General features: G+C 37.5%; 1 protein-coding gene across 1 annotated transcript; it reads right to left on the bottom strand.

Annotated features, from left to right (window-relative positions):
• Positions 1 to 1,834: 1,834 nt before the first annotated feature.
• Positions 1,835 to 10,351, bottom strand: LOC132760999 (p53 apoptosis effector related to PMP-22-like). The gene is made up of 3 exons (XM_060753441.2): positions 9,879 to 10,351; positions 5,301 to 5,444; positions 1,835 to 4,537 (listed from the first exon to the last, which is right to left on the bottom strand). The coding sequence occupies exons 1-3, from the start codon at positions 10,078 to 10,080 to the stop codon at positions 4,320 to 4,322; spliced, it is 564 nt and encodes a 187-aa protein (XP_060609424.1). The 5' UTR covers positions 10,081 to 10,351; the 3' UTR covers positions 1,835 to 4,319.
• Between the last annotated feature and the right edge of the window lie 7,112 nt (positions 10,352 to 17,463).

Raw genomic sequence — 17,463 nt, 5'->3', positions numbered from 1 at the left:
AAGAAGTCAGACCCCCACTAATGTTTTCCTTTTCTTCAGAATACACTTCAGTCTCCAACAAAACTGTTCACAGGATCCAAGTTCAGAATGTTTCTGTTTCAGTTGGCGTAGGTTTTAGATGATTAAGAGCCACACCTGAGGTGTGTCTATGGGAGAGCTGACATACATGCCTAGGCACATATATCATGTTGCTTTGATTTTCATCTGTTGACATTACAAAAATAACATTCATATTGGCAGATTCCCTTACTTATTTGTTTTAGTTTCACAAATGAAAAAAAATCCTCCTTTATTCTTTATGTTCTGCTCATTTCATTTTCAGAACATACTTATTCAGGAACTTGTGGCTTTATGAGACACTTTAAGCTTCTGTTTTCTTTATCCAGTTTCCAGGCTTTTACCTTTTTGATGCCTCATAGGTAAAGAACAGTCTTGTGCCATGCCTGGTGTTGACAGGGTGAAAAGAATAATTATTGTGTGCATCTAACATCTATGAAGCATGTTTTTGCATGTGATATATGAATGTGTAAATAAAGACAATTTGGCCATGGATCAAACATGTATAAACATGGTTTCTGTAAGGTAAGAGTAGCTCTTATAGCTCTGAGACTTTATAATACAAGGGTGATAAATCGCAATTGCAGAAGGATAACATTTCTGGCTGTGATTAATCACACAATGTCATGTCTCTCCCATTGCTGCATTGCATTTCCATCATTTCTGGACCACATTTTTTTCATTAAACCATTATCCTAAGAGTCCTGTGATATGAATGGAAATGGTTCTCCCCTTCTCTCCCTTCCTATCTCCAAGCAGAGAGAAGTTGCCCCATTTCCAATGTCTGGACAAAGAGGATGCCATGGTATACAGAAACTACGCTACTCTGTTTCCTGGACTTTATTTTTTAAATTTGTTTTTCCGTAATTGTACAATTGTGGTGTTGTCATGGATTGCAATTGTGCCAGTGCCCTCCATTTGCAAGAAGGATCAAAACTGTGCAATTGCAGCATAAGAAAAAATAAATATAAGCAGCACACATGTGCTACATAGAGTGAGAATGTGCATCATTGAAGTGGCATCATAACACTATTGGATGTAAGGTGTGAAAGTGATTGTTTCCATACTGGTATGTTTCCATTTCCTTGAGCAATGCAATATTGTAAGTTAACAGGCTAGTTGAAAGAGCCCTAGAATAATCACAACAGGGTGTGGACCAATTGCTTTTGGGGTTCACAATTCTCTCCACTGTAAAATCCTAGGTTTTGAGGTCCAAAAAAGTATCTCCAAGCTTGGTCTCACAGATAAAGAGAACCACACGGAGGCATTCGTCACAGTTGGTGCAACAGTTGTTCAGCTGGATTGGCCAAATCTGGAAGAAAACACTTTTTTCCCAAGCACAGCCCAACCTAGTCACTGCCATTTCAACAGACACTGGTGAGTCAATGTATGTTAAAATACAAACACGAGGCTACAGGGCACTTCGTACTGGACACTTCCCACATCATCAGCTTTGCAAGCTTGCAAGACGAGCTCTAGAGGGCCTAGGCCAGTGGTTCTCAACCTGGGGTCCCCAGATGTTTTTGGCCTACAACTCCCAGAAATCCCAGCCAGTTTACCAGCTGTTATGATTTCTGGGAATTGAAGGCCAAAAACATCTGGGGACTCCAGGTTGAGAACCACTGGCCTAGGCAGAGACACCTTTTGTTTCACATCAATGGAAATGTAAGCAAGGAGCAAAGACATCTTTGAATGATGGTTCTTCACATTTAAACCAAATTAAATCATTTTTTAAAAGTCATTTACGCTGCTCATAAAAATAAGTGTACTAGGGAAAGGCTTTTTTCTCATACTCATTGTTTTTAATACAGAAAGTTAGTGAAAATGAAACTCCTTTTTTGGATTCTGAAATGGTTTAGTCCACGAAAGGCATGTCATTTGGTGAACAAGACACAAAGCTAAGGGAGGTGGATGTCAATGAGCTATGGGCATTTCAATGCACAAGTCAATTTATGAACTTGAAGGCCAACTTGTCCACATGCTTAAATCATTTTTAAAAATCTTCATTATTAAGCTTGTTTTAAAATGTCTGTTGTACATATTTTTGACCATATAGCGACAGAAAACATTTTCTTAACTGTTTTTAATGAAAAAAAGTCTTCTTTAATATGCAGCGAAGAAACATTCAGAACAATGTAGTTAGTCTGGAGGAGAACCTTTTGCCACAGCTACAAGTAATTAACACCATTTACATAATACAAAACATAGTAATCACACACTTCCTGCCAGAGGGCTTACAATTTATGGCCACACATTCTTACTTGCAAGGAAGCATAAAATCATTTGGTAAGATGGTCAGAAGAAAGCCTAAAGGAGGTAATAAGGCAATATAGTAAAAGCCCTTTACCTGCAGTACCCACAACTTCACTTACCCATGTTAGAAAAGTAGGTTCTCTCTAGGCATTTCTCAGGTCATCCAGCACAATTCTATGGTATGCTTCTACCTGAAGGTGACCACCGAGTTGTGCTGGAGAACCTAAAAATATCAGAGGGGTGTTCTCTCTAGGCATTTTCTATGTACTATGGTGTAATTCTATAATATGCGTATGCCAGATATTGTTCATTTCAACAGTTTTCTATATTATTTACAATTTCATGTTTACATAGCAAGTTCAGGAACAGATCTCTTATGCATATGAAGGTCATACTGTATCGGTCCAGTGGAATTGCTTGCCAATTAATCCTTAGTCCATAGCCTACTTTCCTAAGACACTCAGGTTTAGCAAAGACATTCTGCTATCAGAGGCAAAAGGCAAGATGGCATCCCCATTCTCCTGTCAAAAATCCAACTAGTGGTTGGAATTCGCTGTTAATGAGATAATATCTCTCATTATAACTAAGTAAAGACTATTAGCTTAAGGGCCTTGAGGAGCCTATCTCAGGGATGTCATTCTCCCAAAAGCACTACCTGTATCAGATATCTCAATAAGTCTAGTAATAGGGCTGGCCCTGCTCAAGACATACAGAATTTCATTGTACAGTCCCTCTATCCTTTCAGTTATTTGAGAAAGAAGGATCATGCTACTTCTCAATCAGTATTCTTATTAAGAGAAAGGCACTTATACACAAGAGGTTATATTAGTAGCCTCTGTGAAAAGGTCATTTCTGGGAAAATGTATTTTCTTATTGAACCATTTCTTCTTCAACCAAATCCTCAAGATCAGATGCATTTAAAAATACAACTTTGATGTCAACATTTGATGAGTAACATTTTGACTTGTATCTTATTATTTTTTTCTAGGTAGCAAAGGTGTAACAGCATTACATTTCAGAAGTAAGATAATAACAAAAAGTAAACTTAGTATACTAGTGTTATGAAAAACTTTATTTTACTTTTTAAAGTTATGTGAAAAGGATTATGACAGATTTTTTAAAATTCTGTACAATTCTCTGATTGATCCTAAGTGATTATTCTATAACCTCATCGCATGGGACTAAAATCGGCAGTATGCGCAGACCTAGCCCCGGTCACTCATGGAGCCAGCCAGCTCCCAACAGAAGATGTTGTGCTGACTCAGTGGGTGAAAGAGGGTGGAACCGCCATGCTGCCACCGCAGCAATACAGGAGCTTCCCATATTGCCATTTACTTTAATGGTGGGAAGCTGCATGCTCCATGCGCACACCACACTTCCCCCCATGGGATCAACAGCTGCAACAGCCGGGCAGTAAAGGACGAGGGGCAGCAGCTTTGCCATGCCCTATGATGAAGTGAAATGAGCCTTTTTCGGTGGCCATGTGATGAGGCCAAAAAATAATGGAATGTAATAAGAAAGTAAACTGCAGTACAAAAAAAGGCATGGAACAAGTTACGCTTTCCAACACTGTACCAAGCAACAAAAGCTGTTACTTTTCAAACACAGTAATGAGTAATAAGAAAAAAATACTTTTAAAAATGAACTTTGCCAACCTTTAATAAGATCTACCTTTAAATAGGTAATCCATCAGTTACAACTAAATAAAATTTTATTTGCCTGCTATATCTCAAAAAGGCAGATTACAGTATGACTAGTTAAAAAAAATTAAAGATAAAATCTTCTAGGCTTTCACTAGAGATTCAGAAAAATATAAAAACCAAACTGATTGTGTATGCATATGTTTTAAAGCTGCTTTCTACTGCTTCCTAATTATAAAAATCTACAGCTCGAGCACATAGAAATGGAGTAACAGGTTTTTGTTTTTGTTTTGTTTTGTTTGTCTTCTCATTTCTTTGGAGTCATTCATGGAAAATATGATTTCTCTGCTGATATTCTGAACAGTTATTTTAAATATCTGGATAATAATAAGGTTTGACATTTCCCAAAATTTGATCTTCATAGAGGGGGAGGCAGCAAAAGAAGAACCCAAGACCTATTGACATTAGGCACATGGTCCACCCAAAGCCATAGGCCCAGCCAAATTGATTCACAGTACCGACTGGGAAGATTATATATTTGGAGATCATTACAGGGTAGATGACGAGGGCCATTAGTGAGAATACAGCTGTAAAGAGAGAGAGAGAAAATGAATTAAAACAGTTAGAATGAGTGAATTTCTATTTAACTATCATTCTTCCTTATCTATATGCTATCTTTCCTCAAAGCTGGAACTCAGTGGTGACTACAATAATAAAATCATTATCATTTCATTTAGTAACAGAATAGAAAGGGATGCTTTAAAATGACTTTGTCTTATATAAGTTACCTTGGGTAACTGATAATCCACCAGCTTGAAAGAAAGCAGAACTGCCCCATAATAAAGTAGTGATCATTTTATATGCTACCAGGGCATACTTGTTAATCATAAATCTCCAGTAAAATATGCCACAATACTATTTCTGGCATCTATTTTCAGAATTTTGAAACATATTTTTTAATGGAGACTCATGCCATCTGGAGGATTCTGGGAGTTATCATCCGGAAAAAAAAACTTTACCAAACTGTAATTCTCATTCTCACCTTGCTTCTGGGATTGACATTTGGCACTGAAGGGCCTACAAATTTTTGCATAACATTTTCTGTAGGAATCTCTCGGTCCTCCAGCATGATTCTATCTCAGGTCAACCTCTGCTGAAAGTTGATCATCGAGTCATGCTGGAAGATCTAGAAATTCCTACAGAAAACATATTAATCAAATCTGTGAATGATCAGATCTTCAAATGTAAAACCTGCAAATCTAGAGGTACATCTGCCTTTTTCTTAAACTCTTACCAACAAACCAAAAATCAAGCCATGTATATGCTTTTAATTTGGATACACGGTCTTACCAGCAACGAAAAAGATGCCTCCTATTCCTCTCACAAAGTTGAAGCGAAGTGTGTTGATGGCAAATGCGATGATAGACAAGGCAAAACAGATAACCACAAGGACAAATGCAACCATGAAAGTGCCTGCTGCACCTTGACCCCAGGCTGAAAATCAAAATCAAATCCAGTTATCTCAGTTCTTACTACATTGAGATATTGTCGTACAAGTTTATTCATCGGCTGAAATGTTATGCTTCTATGTGTGCATGAGAACACTGGATTGATAGAACTGCTTCTATCAACTTTTATTTTCTTCCTAATCGGGTTTTTTGGTATTGATGGGGGAGGGGGGAGAAGCAGTGTTGGAGGTGTGAAAAATGGAAGGTGGCCATAAGATCTGGGTCTCCAGCTGTGCCCCAACTTAATGGGGCAGGGCTGTTGCATAATAAATGTCTCTAGGGTTCTATCTTTGCACATAGTAATATTTTAATGGAAGCCTGGAGAGGGAGTTTATTTAAACTTGAAAGAGGGGTTGCTGTTCATGGTTCGTCATGCCTTTCTTCTTTAAAATAGGTTTTCACTGATACTGCACTGTTTCAACAACTTGTTTTAATAACTTATTTATAATATTTTGACAGAGGCGTTTATAGTACCATGGAATTGTGGGCATGATATGGGAAATAAAGTCTTCCCAAAATTACTCCCAGTTCTCTTAAAAATAATTGTGTATTTTACCTACATAACTTAAGGCTACATCCACATGAGAGCTATATTCCAACCCCAGTGAGCATTATGGCCCTACTAACTTCACACTCACCCATTTTAATCCAGACTCAAATTGGTCTAGAATGTCACATAGTTTCCCCTCTCTGAAATCACCATAGTACAAAGGGGTTTTTCTGGCATGTTTACATTATTTTAGGTCACATGATCACAGCAGTTATTGGACTTATTATTTCCAGCATGTGCAAACCTATCAACCAACAACCTTTCTGATTTTCCTGATAATCTCACCACCCACCTTGCACTCACATTGGGTGGCTCCTCTGCCCCATCCCCTTCGGCCCTCCTGCCTGAATTAATTAGTGAGTGAGTGCAGGAGTTTTAAATGTGAAAGACACACACAACAAAATAGAAAGTGGTGGTACATGAGTCTCCAGGGCAGATGGTGGCATCAGAACATGAGAGGCAGACGAAGAGAAAGCCGTAACTGTAGAAGCAACATTTCAAAATCTGTGCAGCCTCTTAGATATTCACATATGTGGAGATCTGTCTCCATATGAAAACTGAACTTTAAAAAGTTGCCAGCATGCTTGCCAGAAATGGATTCCAAGGAAAACCCTCCCGGTCATAAACTTTGCCCACCGCTCACCCATATGTACACTGAATGTTAATTCCAAAACGGACACCTCCATTTCAAAATACCTGTGAACCTTTGATTATTCTAATATGTAGTTATCTACATACATACACTGATTATTTTTTTTTTAAATTGTGACACCATGCTTTCTAGACCTGGATAACCATCAACCAACCTGTCCCACCCTCCAACCTTCCCACCCTCAATTGCACCCAATCTCAAATCAGAGAATAGGACATGTATTGCAAAAAATAAAAAATAAAAATCCTGAAATCTCTGGAGTGTAGCTTGGTAATCCTGCTAGTCCTAAAAGTAACTTCCAAACTCTGCATAGTTCCTATATGAATTCTGACACTGAACTTGAGCAAATTAAAACCAGCAGAGATTCTCTGGTGTGTACATGTCCAACACAATCCAGCTGTGAATACAGAGGGCAGAATTTCTTATTTATTGCACAAAAATTTGGAATTTGTTTGCTGGAAAGATAATACTGAAAGATAGTGGGAAATGGCTGTGTGATTCCAGTGATCTTGAGTGGGTAAGAGAGATCAGTAGTAGTAACCACTTAAAATGTATATTCATATGAGGTTCAGAACACATCTGTTCATGCAACGCAGGTTCTTTTTGAAGCTCAAAATATATTCCGACCTTTTGAGACTGAAAAAAAAATCTAGCCTTTGGCTACCATTCTGGAATAAATAATTTCCGTAAGTTGCTTTCTCAAGAAAAGTATCCAAAGGCTGAGGTTTATTTGTTTTTCAGCACCAACGAATGAATGGTATATACTGAACTTCAGAAATCCTGCCCAGAAATTTTGTATTCTTCCAAAGGGTTTTGAATAAGTTAACAAAACAAGAAAGCACAATTAATAAATATTGGGAGAAAATGTGTCTAAAAAGTAATAATAGAACAAAAAAAAAGGAAAGCCTACACCAAACTATTTAGCATCATTTGAAAAACATATTTATGACTAGGCGCTGTCCGTTCTACAGCCCCATTCTATATAATTCTGTACCTATCAGCTATATTTAGAAGTAAAATGTTTTGACTTCAGTCAGACTTAAGCATGATTAGGGCATTATATTGTCTTCATGTAATTACATGTGAGAGCCATCAAGATGAAATGGGTTGAGTGTTATTCTAGGTGTCCAATCCCTGATTGGTCATGGAAACTCACTGGGGAACCTTGGGCAAGTTACACTCTCAGAGGAAGACAATGGCACCTCCCCCTCCAGATAAATCCTGCAAGAACATTCCCTTTTATCATTTTTTTAGGATTTTCATAAATCAGAAACAATTTGAAGACACACAGCAACAGAGCATTACATACAAGTGCCAAGAAGGTGAAACATTGACATATGGAACAATTCAGGTTTGTTCAACCTTTCAAAACCAGAATGTATTCTTCAAAGCAGGCAGTGCATATGTTAAATAAAGGAAATCAAGGGGGTTCAAATCCGGGGCTTTCCAGTAGATGGTTAAGTAATGTGCCACACTATCCCCCTGTTTCACAAGCATAATATTACATATAGATTTTATGGATATCTTGTGTATCTTGAACTATTGGGTAACAGGAGAGGATTAAAGGATACAGTATTCTAATAACGTAAGCTTGGACATCCTATTACACAGTTCCTATCTGATTTAATGCTGCCATTTTAATATTTTGCTTAAGATTTATGAAGCATGAGTTGAAGAATTTTAAAAGGCGTAATAGCTCAAAATTTGTACAATTATTTTAGATTTTAAAGCAGTATATTTACCCACACAAACCCTCAATGATAACTTTAAGTCTATGGAAATTTGGTGCTGATTATTTGCATGGCGTTCCCCACTTCTACCTTTTCCCTTTAAACCATGGACAAGGGTGCTCCACAGAGTCTGAAGTGAGTGAGGGTTAACCACCTAGGGCCCTAGGAACACACTTCTACATTGCTGATATAGAACTATCATCAGCTTTACTCTTCAAGAACATCTCTAATTCCCTTTTGAAGAGCCATCTAGGTTGGTGTCCATTAGCATGGGCCAAAAAGGTGGATAGTCATTCTGGTTATTTCATCCTTTTATTTGTATATATCATGACTGGTATTTGAGTGTTACCCAATGTCTATCCTGCTGCAAGTTCTAACTTATCACTTATTTAGTACTGGCAGTGCTAGTAGTCACTGTATAGAGCTTAATTTCTTGTTGGATCATTTTGTTAGGAAAAAGAAAAATCAGTGTCCATCCAGATTTTAAAATAAATCCACTAGTAGTGGCATGCTCAGAATTGTTTTATTCCAATGCATAGAGAAAGTACAGATATATGTGAGATTTTGTCTCCTAATGGATTTATTTTAAAATATAGTGGACATTGATATTTTGTTGCCTAACAAAATGACACTACAAGCCACTTGGAGTCTTTTTTCTTTTGGAGACAAAAAGCAAGATACTACTACTGCTGTTACAATAATAATAATAATAATAATAATAATAATAATAATAATAATAATAATAATAATAATACTTTTGGGACATAATCATTCTTCTGGAAATACAGATTTTTTTTACCAGTTTGTTTTCATATCACTTACAGATTTCTTAGCAAACAATGCCTGAATTCTGTTTATTAGTCCCAACTAAAGTTGACCAAATTTATCAAAACTTGAATGGTGAATCCACACATAAATAAATCCAATGGATTCAATGAGCCCACTCTACTCAGAATGTAATCATGTAATTTAGGCTTGTAATTTTTCAAAAACATTGCATGTTTCCTAAGAAACAGTTTTCTTATCCTTCCATTTGTCCCTAAAAATATAAGCCCTACTTATGGCGAAGTTTAGTGATGCATGCATTCTACTACACAGTTTTTCTGAACATGCAGTTTTCAGTTCTGCAAAACTGTTTCACAATTTGCTTTGTTTGAGATGTCCCTATGGTTGCCATATTTCTTAGTCCTAATTCCAACTATTTTTAGTCGGGTAGGAAATTTTTGCAGAAATTCCAGAATGGAGATGTTATGTAAACTGGATACAGACTTACTCTGTCTTGAAAACTTAATACACAATACAGCATAAACACACACACACACACTCAACATCTATATACAAATACAAGAGAAGTATTGTTGAGCAAAACACTATCCATATTTAGCAACCTCATTCTGTAAATGACTCTTTTCCTTTCAAATTGTTTAGATTCAAATCTCAAAGTCATATTTATCAGTAGAGTACAGATTTCATCCCTGGGAGACTTACCATAGTCTAGGAGTGACCTGCATTGCCATCCGTTTTGTAAGGAACATATTCTCCATAAGGAGGCATGTTGTGCAAATGGCAGGGTTTGCGAGCTAATCCAGTCCCAACCAGCCAGTGCTATGATGCCAAACAGCATGGCTAGACCCGCAAGAAGAGGCAAAATCCATCTGCAGCGGGTATAGTCCAGGCCTTGCCTCACCATCTTGTTTAAGTCTGCTTCACTTTGTTGACTGGTAAGCCAAAAGGTCTTCCTACTATAGCTTCAGAAATTTGTGGAAAACTGCAGTTTAATACAGGCGTACTGTGAGCATGTGAAAGGAAGAAGTAGAAAAGAAAAGTTAAGGTAGAGAGAGCTGCTCTGTGGTCCAAACAGGCACTGAAGAAGAAAACTCCACCTAAATTTCAAAGAACAAGTTACAGCAATAACCTGTTAGACTGGAAAGAAAATTCAGGGTTGGGACTGTGCTCATTTTGGAACATCTCCTCTTCTCTCTCCCTCCCTCTCTCTTTTGATCTGCTATTAATCAAGTTAAATATAGACAACGCCCCATCGTCATTAATATTGCACCATTTCAAGATGCTAACATTTTACAATGAGAAGCAACACAGCATTTTGGGGGGAGAAGAGCAAAGAAAAATGAAATTAAATCTCTGTTAATTTTAGTAATCCACTTGCAGAATTATGAAACAACTTTCTGAGGTTTTCTGGGGTTTTCCCAAGTGCAGAATGATTTAAAAGAAGTTAGTACTAAGACAGCAACAAGGGATTATTATTAAGAGATTATCTCTGTTTCAAAGATATTTTAATTTTATATCAATTTCATTTTGATAGCTTTCCTCAAGGGAACTTGGGAATTGTAATGAGCTGAAACATATAACTCCCTGGTCTCGACGGTGCTTGGCTCAGAATCTCAGTGCTTGGAGCCTCCTCTTCAGTTCTCATAGTAGGTGGGAAAATCTCAGAGGAAGAGCAGTGACTTGAAATGTATGATGTATAATACTGTATTTACCTCATTTGTTAGACTCTTTGCTTTTTAATAGTCAACACTTCAAAGCAGTGCTTGACTCTTAATGTATTGTACTTAATGACATCACTAGAGGCTTCCAGAAATGACAAAAGTTTAGCATTGAAACTCAAAACATATTTAATCCCATAGATAAAAACTTCCAAAAATTAAAATATACAAGGCATGTACAACACTCAGCCAGGGTCTATATTTGAGTCTATTTGGGAAATTTCCTTTTCTTGATTGGTTCTTCAAACCTTTTATCTTGGCTGGATCCAAATCCGCCTGCACCTGTGCAATATTTTTTTTTCTGTGTCTCAATTTATTTTTCCATTACAGCTCTTTAATTTAGATTAGTGGTTCTCAACCTGTGAGTCCCCAGATGTTTTGGCCTACAACTCCCAAAATTCCCAGCCAGTTTACCAGCTGTTAGGATTTCTGGGAGTTGAAGATCAAAACACCTGAAGGTCAAAACACAGGTTGAGAACCACTGATTTAGCAAGACAAGATATGTGAAGTTCCCTTGAAAGATTATCAGAACTAAGGATTCAGTTTAGGTTTTTTCCTATTTTGTGGTGGAGTTGCTTGCTTTAAATATTGTAAATATTTCTTCCTTATCAGATATCTTACATAGCTGTCATGAAATATGCTATCAACATGTAGGGCCACATGTTTGCCCCTGTTTTCATCCCTCATGTCCTGAACATAGGACCTTATTCAGAAATAAGAAAGGAACAAAATCAAGACTACGCCATGATAGATCAAATGACCTGATCTCATGTCAGTTCAGACCACAATATAGTCTTTCTTTCTTTTTGTTATATTATGTCTTCTTATTTTCAGTATATTGTTCTATTTACAGAAAAATAGGAATGGAAAAGAAGATAGGAAATTTGATGTTCATGGGTAGAGGCAACTCTATCTTGTGTTCTCAGTAGTGTTGGAAGATACTTTCTATCAATTCTTGTTCAACTTGAGTGCTTTACTAGTTCAATGTATGGTACTTTATTTAATTTAAGAAGCCAGTCATTTTTATTTTTAGATTTCGGAGAGCTTTATGAGCTTCATTTTACAACCTCCACAGTTGACACTGCCTGTTGCTTCCAATATTTTGCAAATAATATCCTGTCCATTGATACCATGTATTAAAGACATCTCATATTTTTTTGAAATGTGCTTATGACTTAGACTTAATAGTAAAGTTCCGGGTTCTAAAATCATTTTTATTTTCAATTTGTGAGCATAGTCACAGCATATGGTAAAAGGAACCAACCTCAGCATTATATTTCCAACAAATATTCTTTCTCTTCGGTGGATTTTTGCTAGTTGTTCTGGCAACATATACCAGCAATACATTATTTTATAAAAATTCTCATGGAGGCCACAGTTGTGGGTCAATGTTATCCCCTTTTTCCACAAGTATTCCCATGTACTCATTTCAATATTATGTCCAATGTTTTGTGCCCATTCAATCATGTGGTCTTTTACTTGATCTCCCTCTGTAATATGTGTTGTTGAAGGCTTCCATGGCCAGAATCATTGGGTTGTTGCAAGTTTTTCAGGCTATATGGCCATGTTCCAGAAGCATTCTCTCCTGACCTTTCACCTGCATCTATTGCAGGCATCCTCAGAGGTTGTGAGGTCTGTTGGAAACTAGGATAATGGGGTATATATATCTGTGGAATGTCCAGGGTGGGAGAAAGAACTCTTGTCTGTTGGAGCTAGGTGTAAATGTTTCAAATAGTTGTAATTTAGTAAAATTGGTATATTTTGAAATAAATATATTATTTAGAGGAGGATATTCATTTTTATTGACATTGTTGTTGTTGTTGTTGTTGCCATCATTAACTTTATCGCCTGAGGGCTGAGAAAAGCGGTATAGAAATAAAGTAAATAAATAAATACCCCACCTTTCTCCCCATGAGGACTCAAGGCAGATAGCAATCCTATACTTAGTCAAGTTTTAAAAGTACAATACAAACGTTTTAAAACATTTAAATAGTAACAGTGTGGTCCAAACAGATTAAAATACAATAAATACACTTAAATAGCCTTTAAAACTTAAAAATGCACTGTGCAATGTATTTGAGCTTATACCACTCTTACTAATGCTTTTTACTTAGTTTGAGGGCAAGGTAATATTAAGACTAAAATACATTATTGTTGTGTGTCTTCTGATTTATGGTGATGCCACAAGAACATTTCATGGGGTTTTCTGTGGCAGAGAGTGCATGACTTTCCCAAGTTATCCAGTGGCTTTTCATGACCAAATGAGGCATTGAGCCTTAGTCTCCTGACTCATCATCCAGTGTTCAAACCACTACACCACATTGGCTTTCCCAATTTATTTTAGGCAATGATGTAAAATTGGGACAACTGAGCAATGATATTTGTAATTAGCTGAATGATGTATATGACTCTAAAGGTTGCTCAGGCAAAATATCATTAGTGGGGTCTCTTAAAATGTGAAGGATGAAATAATGATTTCCATTTCCCAGAAGTAGGAGCTGCACAATCCGCTCCAATTATTCCTCCATACAACAACAGTTAAGGGACAAGGAATAGGGGGGCTGTGGCCATGAAGAGAAAGAAGCCAATGCTCAATTAACTTTCTCCTAGAATCACCAGCTTTCAGTTTGCTCAGAACCACAGTCACATTCACAGTCATGAATGTGAAACAAATTGCTACATGTGAAGAGAAATGCTTGCTAGATTGTCTGCCTCCTGGGTGGACCTGTCTGGTTTCAGTTACTATGTGTGCACTATAATTTGTATGGGTCCTGGAGCCCCGTGTGCTAAGGCAACAAAATGTGTTAAGATGGCGTGTCCAAAACAAATTATACCAATTTTCTTTCCATCATAAATATAGGTTAGTTTAGAGCTGTCTTTTCAGACCTCTGGGGTGAAGTCTTTTAAAAATGCAAGAAAGCTTGTTTCAGCTCTATCTACTGACTGAAAGTATAGAATAGATGCATAAAATGTATGCCTGGGTAGACAATTATGAGGAATCTAGTGTCCTTTAATGTACATATTTCTATATGTGTGTTAGGTATGTTTCCCAAAGGAAGAAATCCCACTTGATAATCCCTGCTGTAGAACATCTGAATCAATTGCAACAGTAAAACTCTTTTCTTTGGGAATTGATATAGATCCAGCTAGAAATGGCTGAGAAACCCAGCTAGGAATTATTTTGTTGGAGATCCAGCTAGAAATCGTTTCCCATGAACAAAGAGGCTGATTTGCTGTTTCTCTTGATTATGTGTCCTCTCTCTATATGTTTTGGTTGTCAGATGCTGTAATTATGCTTTTACTTTTACATCTTCTTTAGTTTCAAAAAAAGGCATTTTTTCCAAATAGAAACCATTCAAAAAAAGATATATTGGAACTATACTTCCCAAAGTAGGAAAGTTTGGACCACAGATTTTGTCCATAGTAAATGAGAGGTGAGTAACTCTGAAACCAATGTTCCTTAGATACACCTCCAGCAGACCCCACTGTTTTATTTTAGTGCACTGGAAGTGAAGTTTCATCAAATCTTGCCAAAATTTTGACAGATTTTGCATTTTAGGCAGAAAAGAAGAAAAGCACAACATCTGTAGCAGGGTTTAAGCTAGTTTGGATAGACTGGTGACCAAAAAACTGCCTAAAAGTCAGATCAGAACACTTTGAGGAGGATTTGTTCCTATGGGTTACTCTTTGCTCTTGCATATTCTCAGTAAATGCAAGATATGTAGTCCATTATTTGATCTTGAAGAGGGGGAAAGTACATCTTTTATTTAAAGCCATTATTCTCAGCCTTTTGCTAACCACAGACCCCCTTTTAAATATTTTTGTAGTCATAGACCCACAAGACTTTATTCATGATTTGAGGTACTAGGCTGCTTCAAATAATAATTATTTATATTTTCTTATAAAGGTTCTCCAAATTTAGAGAGAAGGGGATATAAGTTAACACTCCAGTTTTAATATAGTATTTTGATTATAATGATCCCCTACAAATTGAAAATAATAGCATCAACACAAATAATAGTTAATAATTTAATAATTAAATTCTGTGAGGATATCGCAGACTTCAGGTTGAGAACCACTGATTTAAAGTATTCCAAAAATCAAGGAAATTCAGACCACATATGAACCTTCCAAAGGCTAATCATAGATATATTTGCAGTTCCTGCTTCTATCTAACTGATCCTAGAACCAGACAAGAAGTATAACTCAGTCAGTGATACTATGACTCATTATAACTTGATGGCACAATATTAAAACAAATCACATTAGCATTACTGAGCTCTGTGAGTGCAGCGTTTTTCCGAATGAAGCAGAGAGTGTTTGAGGACCGGGACATCCGTAGGAATACCAAGATGCTTGTTTATAAAGCTATTGTCCTCCCAACTCTGCTATATGCCTGTGATAAGTGGACAGTCTACAGACATCACATGCAATTCCTGGAATAAGTCCATCAGCGCTGCCTCCGAAAAATCCTGCAAATCTCTTGGGAAGACAAGCGGACAAATGTTAGTGTGCTAGAAGAAGCAAAGACCACCAGCATTGAAGCGATGGTCCTCCGCCATCAACTCCGCTGGACCAGCCACATTTTCCAGATGTCTGACCACCGTCTCCCAAAGCAGTTGCTCTATTCCAAACTCAAGAATGGAAAATGGAATGTTGGAGGACAGGAAAAGAGATTTAAAGATGGGCTCAAAGCCAACCTTTAAAACTCTGGCATAGACACTGAGAACTGGGAAGCCCTGGCCTTTGAGCGCTCCAGCTGGAGGTCAGCTGTGACCAGCAGTGATGCAGAATGTGAAGAGGCACGAATGGAGGGCGAAAGAGATAAACGTGCCAAGAGGAAGGCGCATCAAGCCAACCCCAACCAGAACCACCTTCCACCTGGTAACCGATGCCCTCACTGTGGGAGAAGATGCAGATCAAGATTAGGGCTCCACAGTCACCTACAAACCCACCGCCAGGACACTACACTTGCAGGACCATCATCCTTGGAGTACGAGGGATCGCCTAAGTAAGTACTGAATGTATCACTGAAACATTCATTTTGAGAGGGGAACTGAATAAAAGGGGAAAATTTTATGGTTAGAAAAGGTAGGGGGGAAAAATAATAGAAGAGAGCTAGTATCATCTGGAGAGGCGTAAATACTCAAAAGGCACCAGATCTGCTGTGATCTTGGAAGCTAAGCAAAGTCACCCCTGATTCATCTTTGGATAGGTGACTGCCAATGAATAGCAAAAGCTGTAGACTATTTTTCTTGTAGACATCTGATTAATCCGGAGTAAGGATTTTTTAAAATTCCAGTATCTCAAGGAGACTCCATACATGGAGTTCTCAGTTCTGGGAAATGGTCCCATGACATCCAAAAAAGTTAGGTTAATGCAGATTGAAGCAAACTGCAAAAGATATGGTAGACATCCCCAAGAAATTTTCTTTTAAAATTTTTTCTTACTGACTCCCTGAGATGCACTGCACCTCATAAATATTTTTGCCAAAGTTGCAGTGCTGATGTGGATATAACAAAGTATGCACCATAAGATTTTCTGTTGCTTCTTCTCAGCTTCATTTCTGGTGCCTCCAGGTTTGCCCTCTTGGACTCTGTTTTCCTTTGGGGTCACTTGCCTGCAACATGCTGCTCCCCACTCCATTTCCTTTCAGTAATACACAGGAAATGAGAACAAAGGAATGATTGGCACAAGTTCTCATGGAAATTGCTTTCCACTCGTACTTCCATTTAGTCACCTGTGTGTCTGTAGCTCCATCTGTTTACATCCCTCATCAGCTGTTTGGAGATTTAAATCAGACTTGACTTCAGCTATATGATGAACAATGTTTTAAATGTATTTTAATCTAATGTTTTATCTTCTGTATTATGTTGTTTGTAATATATTTTTGTATGTTGTCAGCATCAAATTGCTGCCATTGTAAACCAACCTGAGTCCCCCTTCAGGGGTTGAGAAAGATGGGGTAGAAATGTTGGAAATAAATAATTTTAAAATGAAAAGCGCTGGAGCAGTCTATGCCAGCATACTGCAAAGAAATCTCATTTTTTGGGGTGCTGGGACATTAGAGGCCTCCATAGCAGTGCATTTTAAACCTGAGATTGGGTTTTATGCAAACCTTTTAATCACGTGTTTTCCATGCCAACCTGCAATCAACTGCACAATTTCAGTCTGTGTTTTGTAGCTCCCCCTCCCTTTATCCCACTTTATACCAGGTTTTCAGATGTGTAGACAAGTCCCCAGAAGAAGAAACTGGCAAAACCACCTTTCCTTTGAAATTCATGGAGTCTTCATAAGATGACCAACCATGATCAATTGAAAAATACTAAGGATGGTCTAACAATACATAGAAGTACTGCAAATTTATTTGTATTTTGGTTGTTGATGCTACTAGAGCTCATGTTTCCTTTGACTTCATGTATAGCAGTAGACGCATTGTTTGAGTGTTAGACTAGGATTCTTAACTCTTCAGAGCTCAGCATTATTTCACTTCTAAGAAAAAGATCAAAACCCTAAGGGGATAGTTTAGCCATTTAGGTGCGTTGTTTCTAAGATAGAACTTTAGATGG

The sequence above is a fragment of the Anolis sagrei genome, chromosome 1 (assembly GCF_037176765.1).
Source record: "Anolis sagrei isolate rAnoSag1 chromosome 1, rAnoSag1.mat, whole genome shotgun sequence".
Lineage (NCBI taxonomy): Eukaryota > Metazoa > Chordata > Lepidosauria > Squamata > Dactyloidae > Anolis > Anolis sagrei.
Note: the sequence above shows the minus strand (reverse complement) of the source record. Positions and strands in the feature narration are given on the sequence as shown.

Excerpts from the sequence above, each read along its gene's own strand:
- LOC132760999 (XM_060753441.2), bottom strand. The coding sequence starts at position 10,080 with ATGGTGAGGCAAGGCCTGGACTATACCCGCTGCAGATGGATTTTGCCT. Across the intron at positions 5,445-9,878 it reads CAGGTCACTCCTAGACTATG|CCTGGGGTCAAGGTGCAGCA; the intron begins GTAAGTCTCCCA and ends TTTGATTTTCAG. Across the intron at positions 4,538-5,300 it reads AGGCATCTTTTTCGTTGCTG|CTGTATTCTCACTAATGGCC; the intron begins GTAAGACCGTGT and ends CTCTCTTTACAG.